Genomic DNA, 18,437 nt, shown 5'->3' on the forward strand with positions numbered 1-18,437 from the left:
CTTTATCTGCACGAACCCGTCTGCTCTCTGAATCAGCAACAAATCTCTTAATAGTGCAATGATCATGCTTAAGTTTTCGTGAAATATCTAATGTTTTCATACCTCATCCAAGGCATTGAACTATTTCACCTGTTTCGGCAGCCGGAAGATACTTTTTCTTCCCTATATTGCTTGAAAACGGTGCTCTGCTTAATAATGTGGAACACCCCCTTTTAGTAGTTTTTCCTTAAATTGGGCTCACCTGGCAATCTAATTATCACAAGTGTCCGAGATTGTTTGTTAGTGATCAAAAGAGCCCTGAGACACAATGCCATCCATGAGTTAAATTGAAAAACTAAATATTAAATCTTTGTGACACTTAAATATCATTTGAATAATAATGTGGAACAGGGTGTAGATAGATAGATAGATAGATAGATAGATAGATAGATACACTGTATGCCATATTAGTATGTTTCTTTGCTGAATAATACGGAAGACTTGTAGGGGTTTGACCTTCAAGTCATTTTTTTAAATCTTTTTTTTTGTCCACAACCTAGAGTATAAATAGTTAAAGAAAAAAGCATTGTATACTAATTTGACCACTTTCTCAGAGAATGACGCCGCGAAATAAGACCATGGTTGAAGAGTTCATTTTATTGGCCTTTGTTGATTTGCATCGGATTCAGATAATAATTTTTCCATTTTTTCTGCTGACCTATATCACTTGTATTATGGGAAATCTCGCAATAATTGTTGTTGTAAAACTAGAACATTCACTGCATAAACCAATGTATTTTTTCATCGCTGTGTTTTCTATTTTGGAAATCATGTTTGTTTCGGTCACAATTCCAAAACTTTTGGCCATTTTACTTGGCTATAACAACACAATATCATTCATTGGATGTTTTACTCAAATGTATTTCTTTGGCTCTTTGGGTGTCACCGAATGTTATCTACTTGTGGTGATGGTGTTTGATCGATATCTGGCAATTAATAAGCCTTTACATTACTCAACCATCATGACTCCTACAGTTTGTATTGGACTAGGTATATTTCCATGGATTTTAGCATTTTGCACTGTTTCAGCACCATCCATCACTACAGCCAAGTTGGTATACTGCGGTCCTAATATAATTGATCACTTTTTTTGTGACTTTGCTTCATTACAAAGCTTGGCCTGTTCTGATCCTTTCGTTAGCAGTATGTCAACAAATTTAGCGGCCATTGTGGACATTATTCTACCATTCATCATAATCATAGGATTCTATGTCTATATCATAATGACTGTCAGCAAGATCAAGAGTAAAGAAGGGAAACAGAAAGCCTTCTCCACCTGCACATCTCATCTCATTGTAGCCAGTCTCTACTATGGTACAGGCATGATCATATATGCTAAACCTAAATTCAGCCATTATGATAAATACCTCTCTTTAATGTACACTGCACTCACCCCAACAATTAATCCTTTTATTTATACCTTTAGGAACAGGGAAGTGAAAGAGATCTTCAGGAATTCAGTAAAGAGAGCCATAAGACCAACTTTTTTATAAAATATGCTAAATCTTCGTATAAATTGTTCTGTTTACAGTTTCTGAAGAAGTATTTAGTTTTAAGTTTAGTCATGTTTAACTAGGTCAAACTTAGATTATTTTAGATAATTATTTTGTTAGAATATAAAGGCAGCTAAAAACGTAATCTCCAAAGGTGAGAACTGTTGCAAAGCCTCAATCATTTTCTTGGGCTAGAAGCAAATTGGCACCAATCATTGTCCTTTGACGTCATTTGGTGGCCACAAGCCCTATGACATCACGTTGTTGGTGGTCACCATTACATAAAAATGAAATGGTAATCCTGCTGCGATTGGACCTAGACTGTGATGTTTGAAAACGGTATTTTTTTTTAAATGTGTGTAAGATTGTATATGGAAACATTCAAAGACCATGATAAGTCACAAATTATCTCCAGTATGCGAAGGCACCAAGAAACTTTTGTGCATCTTGCAATGTCCTTGGCAATGGAATGTCATGTATTGTACCCAGTATTGGTTGGCAGAGCTTCTGTACAGGACTAGCCCAGATCCTTTTGAGAAATTTGACCTCCTTTTTTGCTAATCCTCTGGCAAACCTAGGATCAACTAAACCAGTCAATGCTTGCTCCACTTACTCTTTATTTCTGGTAATCATAATGTCATCAATGTAGTAGAAAACATGTACATTTAAGTTAAGTTGTCTTTAATCTCTGGTAACCAGTCTATGGCACGTGGTGGGGGAATGTAAATATTCTTGGGACACCTGAAAAATATATCAGGGTCCTTCTCAAGTAAATTAAAATTGCTCTTATGACTCTGGTGCAATGTGGCTTAAAGAGAATGCATTTGCTAGATCTATCACTGCATGCCTTACCCTGAACTGTTTGGCTATGGCCTCAATATTAGAATAACAGGGACTGTACTCAATGGTGATATCAGTCTATAATCTATTCTCATACACTGAGAACATCAGCTCTTTAACAGGAAAAACAAGCACATTTATCCCCTTAAGGACGCAGGGTGTACCTGTACGTCCTGAGTCCCGTTAACAGGGTTTATACAGTAGAGAGGAAGGAAAAAACCCTTTCAAAGATCGCTGCTGTCGTCCTGGTGAGATGAAGATGAGAAGCCCAAGGCAGAAGTATTTTGCAAGGTTTAGCTTCTTTATTGATGCAGAATCATAGCAAACAGGGAGACGTACGACGCAGCCTATCACGGGCAGCGCCCAGGAAGCCGTCTCGCTAATGATGACAGCCACTGTAGTCACTCGTTGGGGCCAAAAGGAGGCTACAGAAAAGATGCACATGTAAAGGTAACAGTATATGTAGATAATTGAACCTGGAGCAGATGGTGTGGCAATGTAGAGAATGTGGCAGTTGTCACAGCAGGATAAATATAACACAAAGGGTGAAACATTAACCCTATGTAAACCCAGGTATATAATAGTAGGGAACAGAGCCAAGAAAACGATAGGTTATATATGAGTGTACCCACGTATATAAACCAAAGATATCCGTGTATATCTATGAATACACATACACAGATGAGCCAAAATACCCCATATGTATATAAATATGGGAAAAATGCAAACATATATACATAAGTATATGCATGTATCATAAGTATATGCATGTATGATCATCATAAAAGGGGGGGAGGGGAAAAAAAAGGGGGGAGGAGAGGATCTGGGAAACTGGGCAGACACCGCAAACCAGGAGCCGGAATATAAATTGAATTGAATTACAATAAAATAAACATATTAAATTAAATCTATATACAAGGCGTAAATCACTGATTGGAGAAGAAAATATTGATACATCACAGATTACACTCAATCATTTCGTTCAGTCCACGGGGTGAGAGGGTCTGGAGACAATGAATCCAGTAATTCTCCCTGCGTCTCAGGGTGCTATATCTGTGGGACTGATCACAGCTGATGTGTTCAATTGGAGTTGCTGTGATAGAATTAAAGTCCTTTCCATGAGCCTCAGTCAGGTGGCGGGATACGCTATGCAACAGAAAACCATTTACAGTGTTGCTACGATGCTTGTTATTGCGCTCCCTGAAGCAGCGAATTGTGCGCCCCACATATTGTAGTCCACACGGGCATTGCAAGAGATATATGACGTATTTGGTGCTACAAGTGATGTGGGTTTTAATGAAATATGCAGTATTGGTAGTGGTAGAGGAGAAAGAGGTGCATTTGTGTTTAATAATGGCACAATATTTGCATCTGGGGAGGCCGCACCTGAAACTCCCTGTGATTGAAAGAAAACCGGTACTGTCCATCTTGTTGGTCTGAGGTTTTAACTTGCTGGGAGCTACTATATCCCGAATTGTTCAGCCTCTTCTGAAGGTAAGAAAAGGTTTGGTGGGTAACAGTGGTCCCAAATGTTGGTCCTTTAGGAGAATAGGCCAATGGGAACTCAAAATGTTCCTAATTTTTGTGTGTTCACGGCTGAAGGTGGTGATAAAATTCAATGACCTATCGCCGATCTTGATGTCGGCCTTAGGTTTAGGGAGAAGGCAGTCCTTCTGGGTAAGAGTTTGTGACCGGTTGAAGGAGGATTGCACGAGAGAGTGGGGGTACCCCTTAGCCTTAAATCTGGATTTAAGTCCCTTGCTCTGTAAAACAAAGTCTTTCTCGTTCCTTCTAATTCTCTTAAATTGTCCGAAGGGTACGTTACACAGCCATTTTTTAAGTGTCCGCTGCCAAAATCTAGATAGCTATTGCTATCGACTTTTTTGAAAAAAGTTTTGGTAGTTAGGTGGTCACTGTTATTGTGGGAGACCATAACATCCAGGAATTCAGCGTGGTCCTGGAAGATGGTCGGGGTAAACTGGAGTGACCAGATGTTTATGTTGAGGTCAGCAAGGAATTCCGTAAGCAGAGGACCTGCGCCATTCCAGATGAAAAAAATATCATCTATGTATCGTTGGTAGTACACGCAGTTCTTAAACAGGGGGTGAGTGTAGATGTGTAGTTCCTCATACATCCCAACAAAAAGATTGGCAAAGCTAGGGGCCATTTTAGACCCCATAGCGGTGCCTTTGTGTTGCAGGTAGATCTGGCCAAGAAATTTGAAGTAATTATGGGTCAGTATGTATCTAAGACCCTCCAGAATAAATTCTTTCTGAGCGGTGGGCATTTCTTGGTCTCTTGCCAGAAAAAAGGATACAGCCTGAATACCAAGTTCATGATCAATTATGGTGTATAGTGATGAAATGTCCATGGTAACTAGCGTGTATTCAGATGACCATTCAAATTATAGTATGGACTGAATGAAAGCCGTGGTGTCTTTGAGGTGAGAAGGAAGACTGGTAACATGTTTCTGAAGTAGAAGGTCGATGTAATGGGAGAGGTTGGAGGATATAGAATTGATACCGGAGATGATCGGACGGCCCGGGGGCTGGGTAAGATGCTTGTGGATTTTGGGGTGATAATAAAAAATCGGTGTTGATGGTTCTGTGATGATGATGAAGTCCTTTTCTGCTTTAGATAAGACACCACGGGAGTAGCCGAGATTAACCAGTTTAGTGAGTTTGTCTTGGAATATTTTGGTGGGATTACTGGGGATTGGTTTGTAGTATGTGGTGTCAGAGAGAAGTCTGGTTGCTTCATTGATATAGTCACTTCTGTTTAGAACGACAATTCCACCTCCCTTATCCGCTGAACGGATTACGATGGCATTGTTGGAGGACATTGCTTTGAGAGCAGATTGTTCGGATGAGGATAGATTTGACATGTAGTTGGTCCGTTTATCATTGCTATATAGGGCGTCAAAGTCAGATTGAACCATTGTAGAGAAAGTAACAATATGACTGCCCTTTGCATGCAAGGGATAGAATGTAGATTTCGGGCGTAAGTCGGTATGGATGGGAGGGGGTAATAGTATAGAGATGGGGTGAGTCTCAGTGTTGGCAGTAGTATGGTCATTAGCTTCTTTGAGAGCAAAGAATCTTTGGATCGTGATTTTACAAATAAATTTATTAAGATCCAGAAAAAATTCAAAGCTATTAGCTTTATTGGTGGGACAGTAGGAGAGCCTACTTTTCAGGACTTGAAGTTCAATTTCTGTGAAAACGTAACTTGAGAGGTTGAACATTTTAACCATATTTAGTTTGTTTTCTTTGTGGTGTCTAATTCTCTTTTCTTCTTTCCTCTCCCTTCTGTTACGACCTCCTCTGCATCCCCTCTTTCTGGAAGTTTTCTTTTTAGGCCCAGGGGTGGTGCAATGTGGATCTCCTCTAGTTGAGGTAGGTCGTTGGGGTCTGGTAATAACGGAGGTTTCAGGACTGCCTGAGGAAGGCCTAAAAAAAACGTGTTGGTATTGGGTGAGAGAGGTGAGGGAAGAGCAGAGTCAGGTAGTGGTGATTAAGATGGAGATGAATTGGCCACTGGTGGGGTGCTAAAGGGTGTAAAGAACTGGTGTGTGGAAAGACGTCTATAGGGAGTTGTGAGTAGATGAGATTCGGTCAAGGAGTCATCTGAGATGAGATCAGATGGGTATCTGCCAGATGGTAGAATGGGTGGTTTTTTAATGAGTTGATCCATAAGATCCAAAAGATCTTGTGTTGGAATGTTGTCTGTTGATGATGGAGGGCTATTGGTTATTGGTGGTGGTGGGGTAGATGACTGAATATTAATGGATTAGTGGGTTTGAAGTGCAGGTCCTGATGAGGATGCAGAAGGGTTAAATCGGATGTGAGCGGAAGAATGGGGATGTGACAAGGATGGTACAGGGTCTAGTTTGTAAGAGCCCGAATGAGCAGACAGGGATATAAGAGGGGCGATGGTATGGTTGCCTTTGTTATGTTGAGGAAGATGAAGACTCATTAGTGGTGGCGGAAGTGCTGTGTTGGATGAAGAGATTGAATGGGATGACAGCTGTGAAATAGAGCCACTGTCTGTTCTGGCCGAGTGCAATGGACGGGTGGTGCGTGTGGAAGAGGAGGTGGAGGGTTTGCGTTTCTGAAAGTGATGTGCCGTGGAATGGAAGGTCCTGGAACTGGATGAGGCTGCAGGTTGGGTGCGCGTAGCTGATTGGTAAGGCTTCTTCATACGGGGACGTTTAGCAGGAGGACCATTGGGGGGTGGTCTGTGTGTGCCATGTGGATAGGTAGTATCGGGATGTGGTTTAAACCATTCTCATGAGCGGAGAACGGGTTAAACTCCATGGGTCTCAGTTGCTATGAGCAGCCAGGGCCCACGGCTAATGCCGTGCATCGCCGTTCGGGCCAATGCCAAGCATTAATCCTTTAGATGCCGCAATCAAAGATGATTGCGGTGTCTAAAGTGAAAGTAAAACTATCCCGGCAGCTCTGCGGAGCTGATCGGGGCTATCGTGACAGAATCGCGATGTCCCGATCAGCTTGCTGGATGACAGGAGGGTCCTCACCTGATCGTCCAATCGGCGATCTACTGCTCCATGCCTGAATAACCCCCCCCCCCCCATAAAAGTTTGAATCACCCCCCTTTTCTATTTTTTAAATAAAATAATGTAATAATAAAATAAATGTTATGTGGTACCGCCGCGTGTGGGAATGTCTGTACTATTAAAATATAAGGTTAGCTAAACCGAACGGTCTAGAAACGGAAGCCCTAAAAAGTAGCAAAATTGGGTTTTTCATTTTTTCATTTCACCCCACAAATAATTTTATTTTTGTTTCGCCACAGATAATTTTATAAAATAAGTAATGTCATTACAAAGTACTGTCGGTGATGCAAAAAAAAAAAAGCTCTTATATGGGTCTGTAGGAGAAAAATTGAATGTGTTATGATTTTTAGAAGGTGAGGAAGAAAAACAAAAGTGCAAAAACTAAAATTGTTTTGAGTCCTTAAGGCAGGGCTGTAGCTCCCATGAGGCAAGTGAGGCAATTGACTCAGGTGCACTGTTGCAAGGGGGCGCAACGGCCATGGCTGCATTGAGGCTTGAATGCATTGTTTTCAAACCGGGGTGCTAGGACACTCTGGTGGGAAATATGGCGCTAAATTTTTTTGATTTTCCTGCACAGGCCTTCGCACCTGTGAGTCACAGGCGTGCAGACTGAGTGGGAGGGAAGGCTCGTGTATCTTTCCTATCCTGTGGAGCAGCTCTGGACTCTGAATTATCCCTGGTCCCTCAGCAGAATGATGGGGATGGAGAGAAGGAACAGTTTCTGGTACTAAACCTCTCCCTTCTGTCACCCCTCCACAGCCCTTGTCACCCCTGTACATCCCTCTGTCACCCCTGTACACCACTCCTTTGTCACTGCTGTCATACCTTTACACCCCTGTTACCCCTGTACACCCCTCTGTCATCCATGTACACCCCTCTATCACATCTCTACACCCCTCTGACACTCATGTACACCCCTCTGACACCCATGTGCACCTCATCTGTTTCCAGACAGTAGCTTCCATAAGGCAACTGAGGCGATCGCCTTAGGCATGCTGCTGCAAGGGGGCACATCGACTTAGGATGTCTGGCACAGGGAGTCCAGCATACTACATTTGGCTGTGATTCCCAACCAGGGTGCCCTGGCAGGGGTGCCGATACACACCGGTGGGAAAGATGACACAAAAATGTTGTTGAATTTTTCATCCCAGCCAGGGCCTGCAGCGCTGTGAGACGTCTGTGCGCACTCCCGGTACGGGATTCTGCAGCTCTGATCCCCGTGTATCCTCCTCCTGTGAAGCAGCTGTGGAGTCAAAATTCTCCCTTGTCTCTCAGTAGAAGGATGTGGATGGAGGGAAGGAGCAGGGGCGCTGACAGAGGCCTACTCAGCTTCAGGTAGTGCACCCCCACCCTTCTTTCACCCCTCTACACCCCTCTGTCACCCCTGTACACCCCACGGTTTCCCCATACATCCCTCTGTCACCCCTTTACCCCCCTCTGTCACCCCTGTATGCCCCTCTGTCACCAATGTACACCCCTGTCACTGTGTGGGGTAAGGCTGGAGGCATTGTGTGTGGGGAAGGCCGGAGGAATATGGCATTGTGTGTGCGTGTGTGCTTGTGTGTGTGTGTGTGTGTGTGTGGAGGGGGAGGGGGGGCTGGAGGCATTCGAGTGAGGCTGGAAACATTGGGGTAGATTTATCAAAACCTGTGCAAACGAAAAGTTGCCCAGTTGTCCATAGCAACCAATCAGATTGCTTATTTCATTTTGCAGGGGCCTTGTTAAAAATGAAAGAAGCTGATTGGTTGCTATGGGCAACTGGACAACTTTTTTCTCTGCAAAGGTTTTGATAAATCTCCCCCATTGTGCATTGTGGGGAGGCTGGTGGCATTGTGTTTGGAGGAGGCTGGAGTCATTTGTGGGGAAAAAGGGAAGGATAATGCTGGAAAAGTGCAGAGCTTAAGATGTTTGTGTTGCAGGTTCTGCCCTAAGTTTTGGCTGGAACAGATTATCATGATGTCCTGGGCCAAATGGGGAAGAAAAAAAAAAAAGAGAATGACTCTGATCAGTGAATATGTCATTTGTGAGTTGCTGCATAAAACCGTACTGTAATCTACACAAGAAACATATCAAAAAAATTATCCGGTAGGGGTGGCCCACAATTTTTTTTTCTGAGGCGTGCCCCGAGTCCAAATGGGGGAGGGGTGCAATCTTTTGTTCTTGCCTTGAGCGAAAAAGGAGCTAGCTAAAGCTCTGTTTCCCCTCTTTCTCCCAAGTACACCCCTCTGTTACCCCGCTGTCACCCATGTACACCTCTCTGTCACCCATATACACCCCTCTGTCACCCATATATACCCCTCTGTCACTCATGTTCACCTTACTGTCACCCATGTGCATCCCTCGGTCATTTCTCTACACCTATTAACCTCTGTACTCCTCTACACCCTGGTGATACCGGAGCCAAGCTACCTACCAACAGGGGGTCCTACATATAGCCAACATATAAAAAAAAAATTTCGGTAAGGGTGTCCAGCTAATTTTTTTTCCCCAAAGGGGTGCCCCAAGCCAAAATTCAGGGGCTTATGACAGGAAGAATTACACCTGTTCTTAACAATTCAGTGATTGTTTCACTGATCTCCTTTGGTTCCCATGGCAGTGGATACTGGCTCAATCTTACTTGGCTTCTGGCAATAGACATTACCAAAGGTGTCCAATTTGCATTTCCTCTTACCACCTCCTTAAAGGGGTATTCCATGAACATTTTTTTTTTCATATCAACTGGCTCCAGAATGTTAAACAGATTTTAAAATTACGTCTATTTAAAAATCTTAATCCTACCAGTACTTATCAGCTGCTGAAGTTGAGTTGTTCTTTTCTGTCTGACAACACTGCTCTCTGCTGACACCTTTGCCTGTCTCAGGAACTGGCAAGAGCGGGAGCAAATCCCCATAACAAACCTATCCTGCTATGGGTAGTTCCTGAGACAGACAGAGGTGTCAGCAGAGGGCACAGTTGTCAGTCAGAAAAGAACAACTCAACTTCAGCAGCTGATAAGTACTGGTAGGATTAAGATTTTTTATAGAAGTAATTTACAAATCTATTTAACTTTCTAAAGCCAGTTGATATAAAAAAAAGTATGTTTTTTCATGGAATACCCCTTTAACTATACTGACATAAGAGGTTTTGTTAGGAAAGCCAAGCGTCAACATGCCCTACTGTTTCTCTCTACAAAACCCTAATAATAGATATGTGCCAAGATATTTCCATAAACATTGGAAATATCTTTAGATAGATATTTGTTGTTTGGACAACTTTAATAAATTCTACACCAAGACCTTTAACCTCTTGGGGACGCAGGGCGTATGCATACGCCCTGCATCCCAGATCCTTAAGGACTCAGGGCGTACCTGTACGCCCTCAGCATTTCCGGTCCCCGCCACTCACCGGGTGGGGACCAGACCCGGATGCCTGCTGAAATCATTCAGCAGGCATCCCGGCACATCGCCGAGGGGGGTCCTGAGGTCCCCCCATATTGGCGATCGGCGCAAATCGTCTGTCAATTCAGACAGACGATTTGCTACGATTCCATTCCCCGCCACTCGCCGGGCGGGGATCAGAGCCGGATGCCTGCTGAAATCATTCAGCAGACATCCCAGCACTTCACCGAGGAAGGTCCTGAGGACCCTCCATACCGGCGATGGACCCAGATCGCTGCGATCTGCAGCTTTTGCGGGTCATCTGGGTCACGTGTGACCCGATGACCCGGATAAGGATGGTGATCAGTGTATGAGGAGGGGGAGGAGAGCAGGAGCACAATGTTCTGCTCTGATTAGCACCATTTTGCTGAACAGAGCGGAGCTGAGTCCTGTGTGCGCCCACTCAGAGTGAAAAAAAGTGCCATCTTCGCATTGATCTGTGCCCCCCTGGCACAGCACTGATAGGGAAAGCTTTAGAATAGGCAGGGAAAAAGAATTTAGGAGTAAAAAAAAAAGATACCTTTTTTTTTCAGAGCACATCTGTAGGTGTCCCAGGATCCGCCGCACCTTTAGCTGCGTGACCCGGGCCCTACAGGGTCACTGTGGTCTGCGCCAGTTTTTTCTATTTTGGGCACAGACCTTTTTATTTTTGCTAAACGTGTGGCCGGGCCCTCTTAGCCATAAAAGAGCGGTCCCATAGTATTGATCAGCGTTTTTTTTTTTTTTGTGGTGCAGGCGTCTTTTCGGGTTATTATCAGCTTATTTTTTTTTTTTGCACCTCTAGTCGGTCCGTGCCACCAGTAGCAGGCCTGTGCTGTGTGGACGGACCGTACCTGTGTGTGCGGCCTGTCCCACTGCTGTCAGTGACTTTTCACTGATCAGCGTTTTTTTTTTGGGTTCAGGCGGGTGCATTTTTTCGGGGTTAAGCGTTTTTTAGTTACATTTTTGGGGTATTTTGTGTGGGGGTCTGTACGCGCCACCAGCCACTGTTCTGGGCTGAGTGGCCGGAACCCCCACTGACTTCTGCTCCCTGCCTCCACTAAGCGCTAATCAGTGCGCACACCACTGATTAGGCAAACACTTTTTTTTGGCTTTTTTTTTTTTCCTTTTTCTTTATTTCCCTTTTTAGTTTATATTTTTTCTGTAGGTTTTTTTTTCGGTTAGGTTTAGTTAGGTTAGGGCAAAAAGTATCGCACCACACGCAGCACACACACCAATAAAGTTTTCCCCCCACATATATACACTGGTCCGCAGGGCGTTTTCAGCAGAGGAGGCATATGCCTTTCTAGCCTCCGACACTGAAAGTGCCTCAGAGGGCGAGGAAGACCCCACCTTCATTATTTCCTCGTCCTCCTCTTCATCTAATTCTGATGATGAGCCACCAAGGTGGCGGAGACGCCGCCAAGTGGGTCCGCAAAAACCTCCTCTGCTCTTGACCCTGTGTCCCATGCTGGTATGAGTCCCCCTGGCGCTCATACTAGTCAAGCCCCCCAGCCAAGTTTACTGGTGCTTGGTACCAGCTAACATGTCTGGACTCAGCCAGCGGAACACGAGCCCGTGATTCCTGAGTTTGTTGGCGACTCAGGAATCAAGAGTGACATCGTCGGGTTCACTGAAATGGACTATTTCAGTTTTTTTTTCAGTGATGACTTTGTAAATCTGATGGTTGAGCAGACGAACCTGTACGCCCAACAGTTTGTCACCACAAGTCCCCCTGGCGCTCATACTAGTCAAGCCCCCCAGCCAAGTATACTGGTGCTTGGTACCAGCTAACATGTCTGGACTCAGCCAGCGGAACACGAGCCCGTGATTCCTGAGTTTGTTGGCGACTTAGGAATCAAGAGTGACATCGTCGGGTTCACTGAAATGGACTATTTCAGTTTTTTTTTTCAGTGATGACTTTGTAAATCTGATGGTTGAGCAGACGAACCTGTATGCCCAACAGTTTGTCACCACAAACCCGGACTACTTTTTGGCTAGGCCCAGTGGCTGGTTCCCAGTCAGTGCAGCCGAAATGAGGACCTTTTGGGGCCTCGTGCTGCATATGGGCCTAGTTAAAAAGCCAAAGGTCAGGCAATACTGGAGCAGGGACATCCTTTACCAGACTCTGCTCTAAAGCATGGCCATGACCCGTCCCCGGTTCGAGGCCATTAGGAAATGTTTGCATTATGCTGATAATTTGCTTTCAAAAATCCCACAGTTGCTCTTTTCCTCTTGAGCCATGTTGTGAGCCTGCAGAGCACTTTATGTACACATTTGAGGTATTTCCATACTTGAGAGAAATTGGGCTACAAAGTTTGGGGGCTTTTTCTCCTAATACGACTTTTAAAAATTAAAATAAATGGGGTTACAAGAACATGTTAGTGTAAACAATGCAGATTTTGATTTTTCTCCTCCACTTTGCTGCTATTGTTGTGAAACACCTAAAGGGCTAACAAACTTTCTGAATGTCCTTTTGAATACTTTGAGGGGTGTAGTTTCTATAATGGGGTCACTTATGGGGTATTTCTCACAGAAACACCCCTCAAATCCACTTCAAACTTAACTGGTCCCTGAAAAATTCTGATTTTGACATTTTCGTGAAAATTTTGAAAATTGCTGCTACACTTTGAAGTCCTCTAATGTCTTCAAAAAGTAAAAACATGCCATGAATATGCCAAGAATATGTCATGAAAAAACTATCTCAGAATCAGAATAATCGGTTAAATCATCCCAGAGTTATTAATGCATAAAAATACAGTGGTCAGAATTGCAAAAAAGGGCTGAGTCCTTAAGGTGAAAATAGGCTGAGTCCCTAAGGGGTTAATGAGGACTACGGGGCCTACAAAATGTGATGGGTTACATGAAGGAATATTACCTCAGCCCCAGGGTCAACAACTAAAGGTAGAACTTTGCTCTGACCTTTTCCCTTTCCCCACCAAACTGTTACAGTAACACAAGGCCATCATTCCTCAGCCATAAAAGGCAACATGTTCTGTGCTGGGAATTGGCTGTCCTATCAGTCCAATCGATTTTGGTGGTGACAGGAATCATTTAATGCTACAAATGTGTATCTTTGTTAAAAACAGCTAAACATGCTATGTTTTTTTAGTTTTTTTTTTTATAAAACCCAGAAAACACAGGTAACTTTGCCTAAAAAGCCTATTCAACAGTCACTCTCAATGTAAGAAATGAATATTTATGTTTAATTCAGCTACACGTGTTGTTTTTTAAAATAAAACATAGAATTCAGGTAACTTGGCTTAGAAAGCCTAATCCTCATTTACGCTCAACACTAGAAGTGCGTATTTATGTTAACACCTTAAGGACCTGGTCCCACTCCCATGCTATAACACAGGGTCACGGGCTATCAGCCGTCAGGACCCATGGCTAATGCCGGACATCACCAATTATGATTAAATCGAATCAAAAATTAATCGCGGTGATGCCCGGCATTAACCTCTTAGACGTGTCGATCAAAGTTAATTGCCACGTCTAAAACAAGACTAAACAGCTCCCGGCAGCTCATTTGGGCTGTTTGGGACCACCATGGTGAAATTGCGGTGTCCCGAACAGCTGTATGGACGGGGGAGGGTCCCTACCGGCCTCCATATTCATCTGATCAGCACTCTGCTGCTCCATGCCTGAGATCCAGGCTGGAGCAGCAGAGCGCCAATAACACTGATCAATGCTATTCTATGACATAGCATTGAACAGTGTATGCAATCAGAAGATTGCATGTAATAGTCTCCTATGGGGACTAAAAAATATATTTAAAAAAGTTAATAAATGTGATTTAACCCCTTCCCTAATAAAAGTTTGAATCACCCCCTTCTCCTTTTCCCATTAAAAAAATATGTAAACATGATTAAACATAAACATATGTGATATGTAAATAAATGTTGAAAATGTCTGAACTATAAAAATATAATTTTAATTAAACTGCACGGTCAATGGCGTCTACGTAAAAAAAATCCAAAGTCCAAAATTGTGTATTTTTTTATATACCCTAAAAAAATGTATAAAAAGCGATCAAAAAAGTCCTCTAAAAAAAAATTGTACCGATAAAAACTTCTGATCAGGGCACAAAAAATGAACTCACATACTTCCCCGTATGCAGAAAATTAAAAAAGTTAAAGGGGTCACAAGATGACAATTTTTTATATACTAATTTTGGTGCTTGTAGTAATGTAATTGTGCTTGTAATGTGCTTGTAATGTAGTTAAAAAATTTTAAGTAGTTAAATAAAATAAAACCAATATAAAGTAGATATCCTTGTAACCGTATGGACCTACAGAATCAAGATAAGTTGTCTTTTTTACCCAAAAGTTCACTATGTAAAAACAAAAGCCCCCAAAAGTTACAAAATTGGCGTTTTTTTTTTTTTTTTTTCAATTATGCCCCACAAATATTTTATTTCTGATTTTACAATAGATTTTGTGGTGAAAATGTGAGTAAAATTTTTGGCACAAAAAAAAGCCCTCATATGGGTCTGTAGGTGGAAAGTTGAAAGCGTTATGATTTTTAGGAGGTGAGGAGGAAAAAACGGAAGTGTAACAATGAAAAATGGCCCAGTCCTTAAGGGGTTTAACATTGCTATAAAATTCTATATATTTAAATAAACCTAAAAAATACAGGTATGTTGGCATAAAGTGCTCATTACATGTTCACTTCCAATGCTTTTGAAGGGGTAATCTGGCGCTAAGACATCTTATCCCCTATCCAAAGCCCCCTCCCATAGGCTTGCATTTAGGGGACGGCGCATGACGTCACACGGGGCAGAGCGGTGACGTCACAATGATCCGGGCCCGTGATTGCCAGTCTGCAGGCCTGGAGCGAACATGGTCCGTGGACTGATTGTAACGGGGTGCTGCGTGCAAGATCACGGGGGTCCCCAGCAGCGGGCACCCCGCGATCAGGCATCTTATCCCCTATCCTTTGGATAGGGGATAAGATGTCTTAGCGCCAGAGTACCCCTTTAATGGAGATAAGGTCAGCCCACTGCACAATGTTTTGCTTTTTCTTGCTTTGATTTGTAGTGTAATAGCTTCCTACACACACTTTTGGGATTTGTACTGCTGCAATTGAACACAGTAATGCAGGAGACAGATCATTGAGATCACCCCGCTGCACAATGCTTTACTCAGCTTTCTTTGTGTTGTAGTGTGATAACTTTTACAGGCTCATTCTGCAGTCACACTGCTGGGATCTGTAGTGCACCAACTGAACACAGTAATGCGGGTGACAGGTCATCGAGGTCAGCCAACTGCACAATGCTGTGCTTAGCTTGCTTTGTATGGTTTTTGTAAAGGATTTGACATCTTTCACACTTCACACAGTCGTTCTTCTGCTGAACATTTTTTTTTTAAAGTTGTAAAGTCTATACTTCTTCAATACTAGTAATACTAGTACTAGTGATAGATACAATTTTATTTAATGCCATCATTTATTTTTTAATTTTATATTTCTAGTGGCTATTTGGTCAATATTTTGAAAAATCTCCAATATCTAATAAATATGTTAAAATTTACAATTCATTTATCATTAGGAGAAGAAAATACAAAGTCACGAGAGATTTGTTAGGAGTATTTTTAATCTACCACAACGTAATGGCTTTCATGAGACTAAATGTATTTATGATGAAATGAAGTAGGGATCCCCTGTGTACATCTTACAATGGTATATATATTGGATTGAATATAGTACCTACTTCAATATTCTCAATGCATTTATTTTGACCAAAGCTTTATGGGATGTTTTTGAGATACATAAAGAGGTATAAAGACCTGTATAAATGAATAAATCAATGAAAATGTATGAGATAGATATAGATATATGATAGATATATAAAAAGATCTCTCTCTCTCTCTCTCTCTCTCTCTCTCTCTCTAAGAGATAGATAATAGATAGATAGAAATGAGATAGATAGAAATGAGATAGATGTATAGATAGATAGATAGATATGAGATAGATAGATAGAAATTAGATAGATAGATAGATAGATATGATATATATATATATATATATATATATATATATATATATATATATATGTTAGATAGATATGAGATAGATGCATAGATAAATAGATAGATAGATAGATAGATAGATAGGAGATAGTTAGATATGAGATAGATAGAAGATAGATATGAGATAGATAGATAGAAGATAGATAGATAGATAGATAGATAGAAGATAGATATGAGATAGATAGATAAATAGATATGAGATAGATAGATATGAGATAGATAGATATGAGATAGATAGATATGAGATAGATAGATAGATGGATAGATAGATAGAAGATAGATATGAGATAGATATGAGATATATAGATAGATAGATGTCTTTTTAATACAACATATAAAATACAGAAGACTAGCAGGAGTTTGTAACTGCATTGCTTCACGATTTCAATGTAACAGTGTAAGAATGTGTTAAATAATATTTATGGTTTATATTGTTTCATTTTTATTAAATTATTGTTTTTGTAAATTAAAGAAGTGCAAGAAAAAAGATCCAAAGGAATAAATAACGGTGAGAGGAGAAATGTATCATACAATTTTTTTGTGACCACAACTTAAAAGTATAAATAGCAAAGAGAATTGCATCTATAACAACTTACTCTTTTTCAGAGAATGACGCAGAGAAACAAGACCAAGGTGGAAGAGTTTGTTTTATTGGCCTTTGGTGATTTGCACCAGATTCAGATATTATTTTTTCCATTTTTTCTGCTGACCTATATCACTTGTATTATGGGAAATCTCGCAATAATCGTTGTTGTTAAACTAGAACATTCACTTCATAAACCAATGTATTTTTTCATCGCTGTGTTTTCCGCTTTGGAAATCATGTTTGTCTCGGTCACAGTTCCAAAACTTTTGTCCATTTTGTTAGGACATAACAACACAATATCTTTCATTGGATGTTTTACTCAAATGTATGTCTTTGACTCTTTGGGTGACACTGAATGCTTTCTCCTTATGGTGATGGTGTTTGATCGACAAATGGCCATTAACAAGCCTTTACATTACTCCACCATCATGACTCCTACAGCATGTGTTGGACTAGTTATTTTTCCATGGCTTTTAGGATTTACCAGTATGTTAGTACCAATCATCACTACAGCCCAGTTGGTATACTGTGGCCCTAATATAATTGATCACTTTTTTTGTGACATGGCTCCATTACAAAGCTTGGCGTGTTCTGATCCTTTCATTAGCAGTATATCAACAAGTTTAACGGCCATCATGGTTATTGTTCTACCTTTCCTCGTAATAATAGGATTCTATGTCTGTATTATAATGACTGTCAGCAAGATCAAGAGTAAAGATGGGAAACAGAAAGCCTTCTCCACCTGCACGTCTCATCTCACTGTAGCCAGTCTCTTCTTTGGCACGGCCATGATTGTGTATGTGAAACCCAGAGGCAGCCATTACGAAAAGTACCTCTCTTTTATGTACACAGCATTCACCCCAACCATTAATCCTTTCATTTATACCTTTAGGAACAGGGATGTGAAGAAGGTTTTTACAAATTTATTGAACCGAGTCATGAGACCAATGTAAAATGATTTTGAAAATAGTTTTCTATTATTCAGTGATTTCAATTTCAGATTAATTTTTACATCTTGTTTATATACATTAGTACAGTGCTATAAGCTTGGAAGACTAATAACCTTTAAATTCCACCAAGATTACTGCTTTGACCTTTCTGCTCTGATTCTTCAGATTTTTTTAGATTAATAGTCAAACCGGTAATTTCACTTAGATTATTGCTAATATTATTACTAAAATTGTATAAACTTAAAGAGAACAGGTTTTAAGAAAACCATCAATAAAATAAGCCTCAAAACATGTATATAAAACTGCTTAAATGCTCTAAAGCCCTACGGTCAACTAGGAATGTATTCATGTAGTTTTAAAGTGGTTTTTAGGTAATATCAAGGTTTTGATGAAAGGCAGTAACCCATGGTAACTAACATACTGTTTGAAGACATACTGTGCTAGGGGATATAAATGCTTTTTAACACTTAAATAAAGCTGCATAAATTATAAATTTTTGTTGGCCTGTCAGTGTTGAAATGCACACAGA

At 41.2% G+C, this 18,437-nt stretch overlaps 2 protein-coding genes across 2 annotated transcripts; both read left to right on the plus strand.

Annotated features, from left to right (window-relative positions):
• Nucleotides 1–617: 617 nt before the first annotated feature.
• On the plus strand, nt 618–1,532 carry LOC130294934 (olfactory receptor 6N1-like). Its single transcript, XM_056545087.1, has one exon. It carries the CDS (start codon nt 618–620, stop codon nt 1,530–1,532), a length of 915 nt encoding a protein of 304 aa, XP_056401062.1.
• Nucleotides 1,533–16,981: 15,449 nt separating this feature from the next.
• Nucleotides 16,982–17,911, plus strand: LOC130294935 (olfactory receptor 11H6-like). The gene has a single exon (XM_056545089.1). The coding sequence runs from the start codon at nt 16,982–16,984 to the stop codon at nt 17,909–17,911; it is 930 nt and encodes a 309-aa protein (XP_056401064.1).
• Nucleotides 17,912–18,437: the final 526 nt, after the last annotated feature.

The sequence above is a fragment of the Hyla sarda genome, chromosome 11 (assembly GCF_029499605.1).
Source record: "Hyla sarda isolate aHylSar1 chromosome 11, aHylSar1.hap1, whole genome shotgun sequence".
Lineage (NCBI taxonomy): Eukaryota > Metazoa > Chordata > Amphibia > Anura > Hylidae > Hyla > Hyla sarda.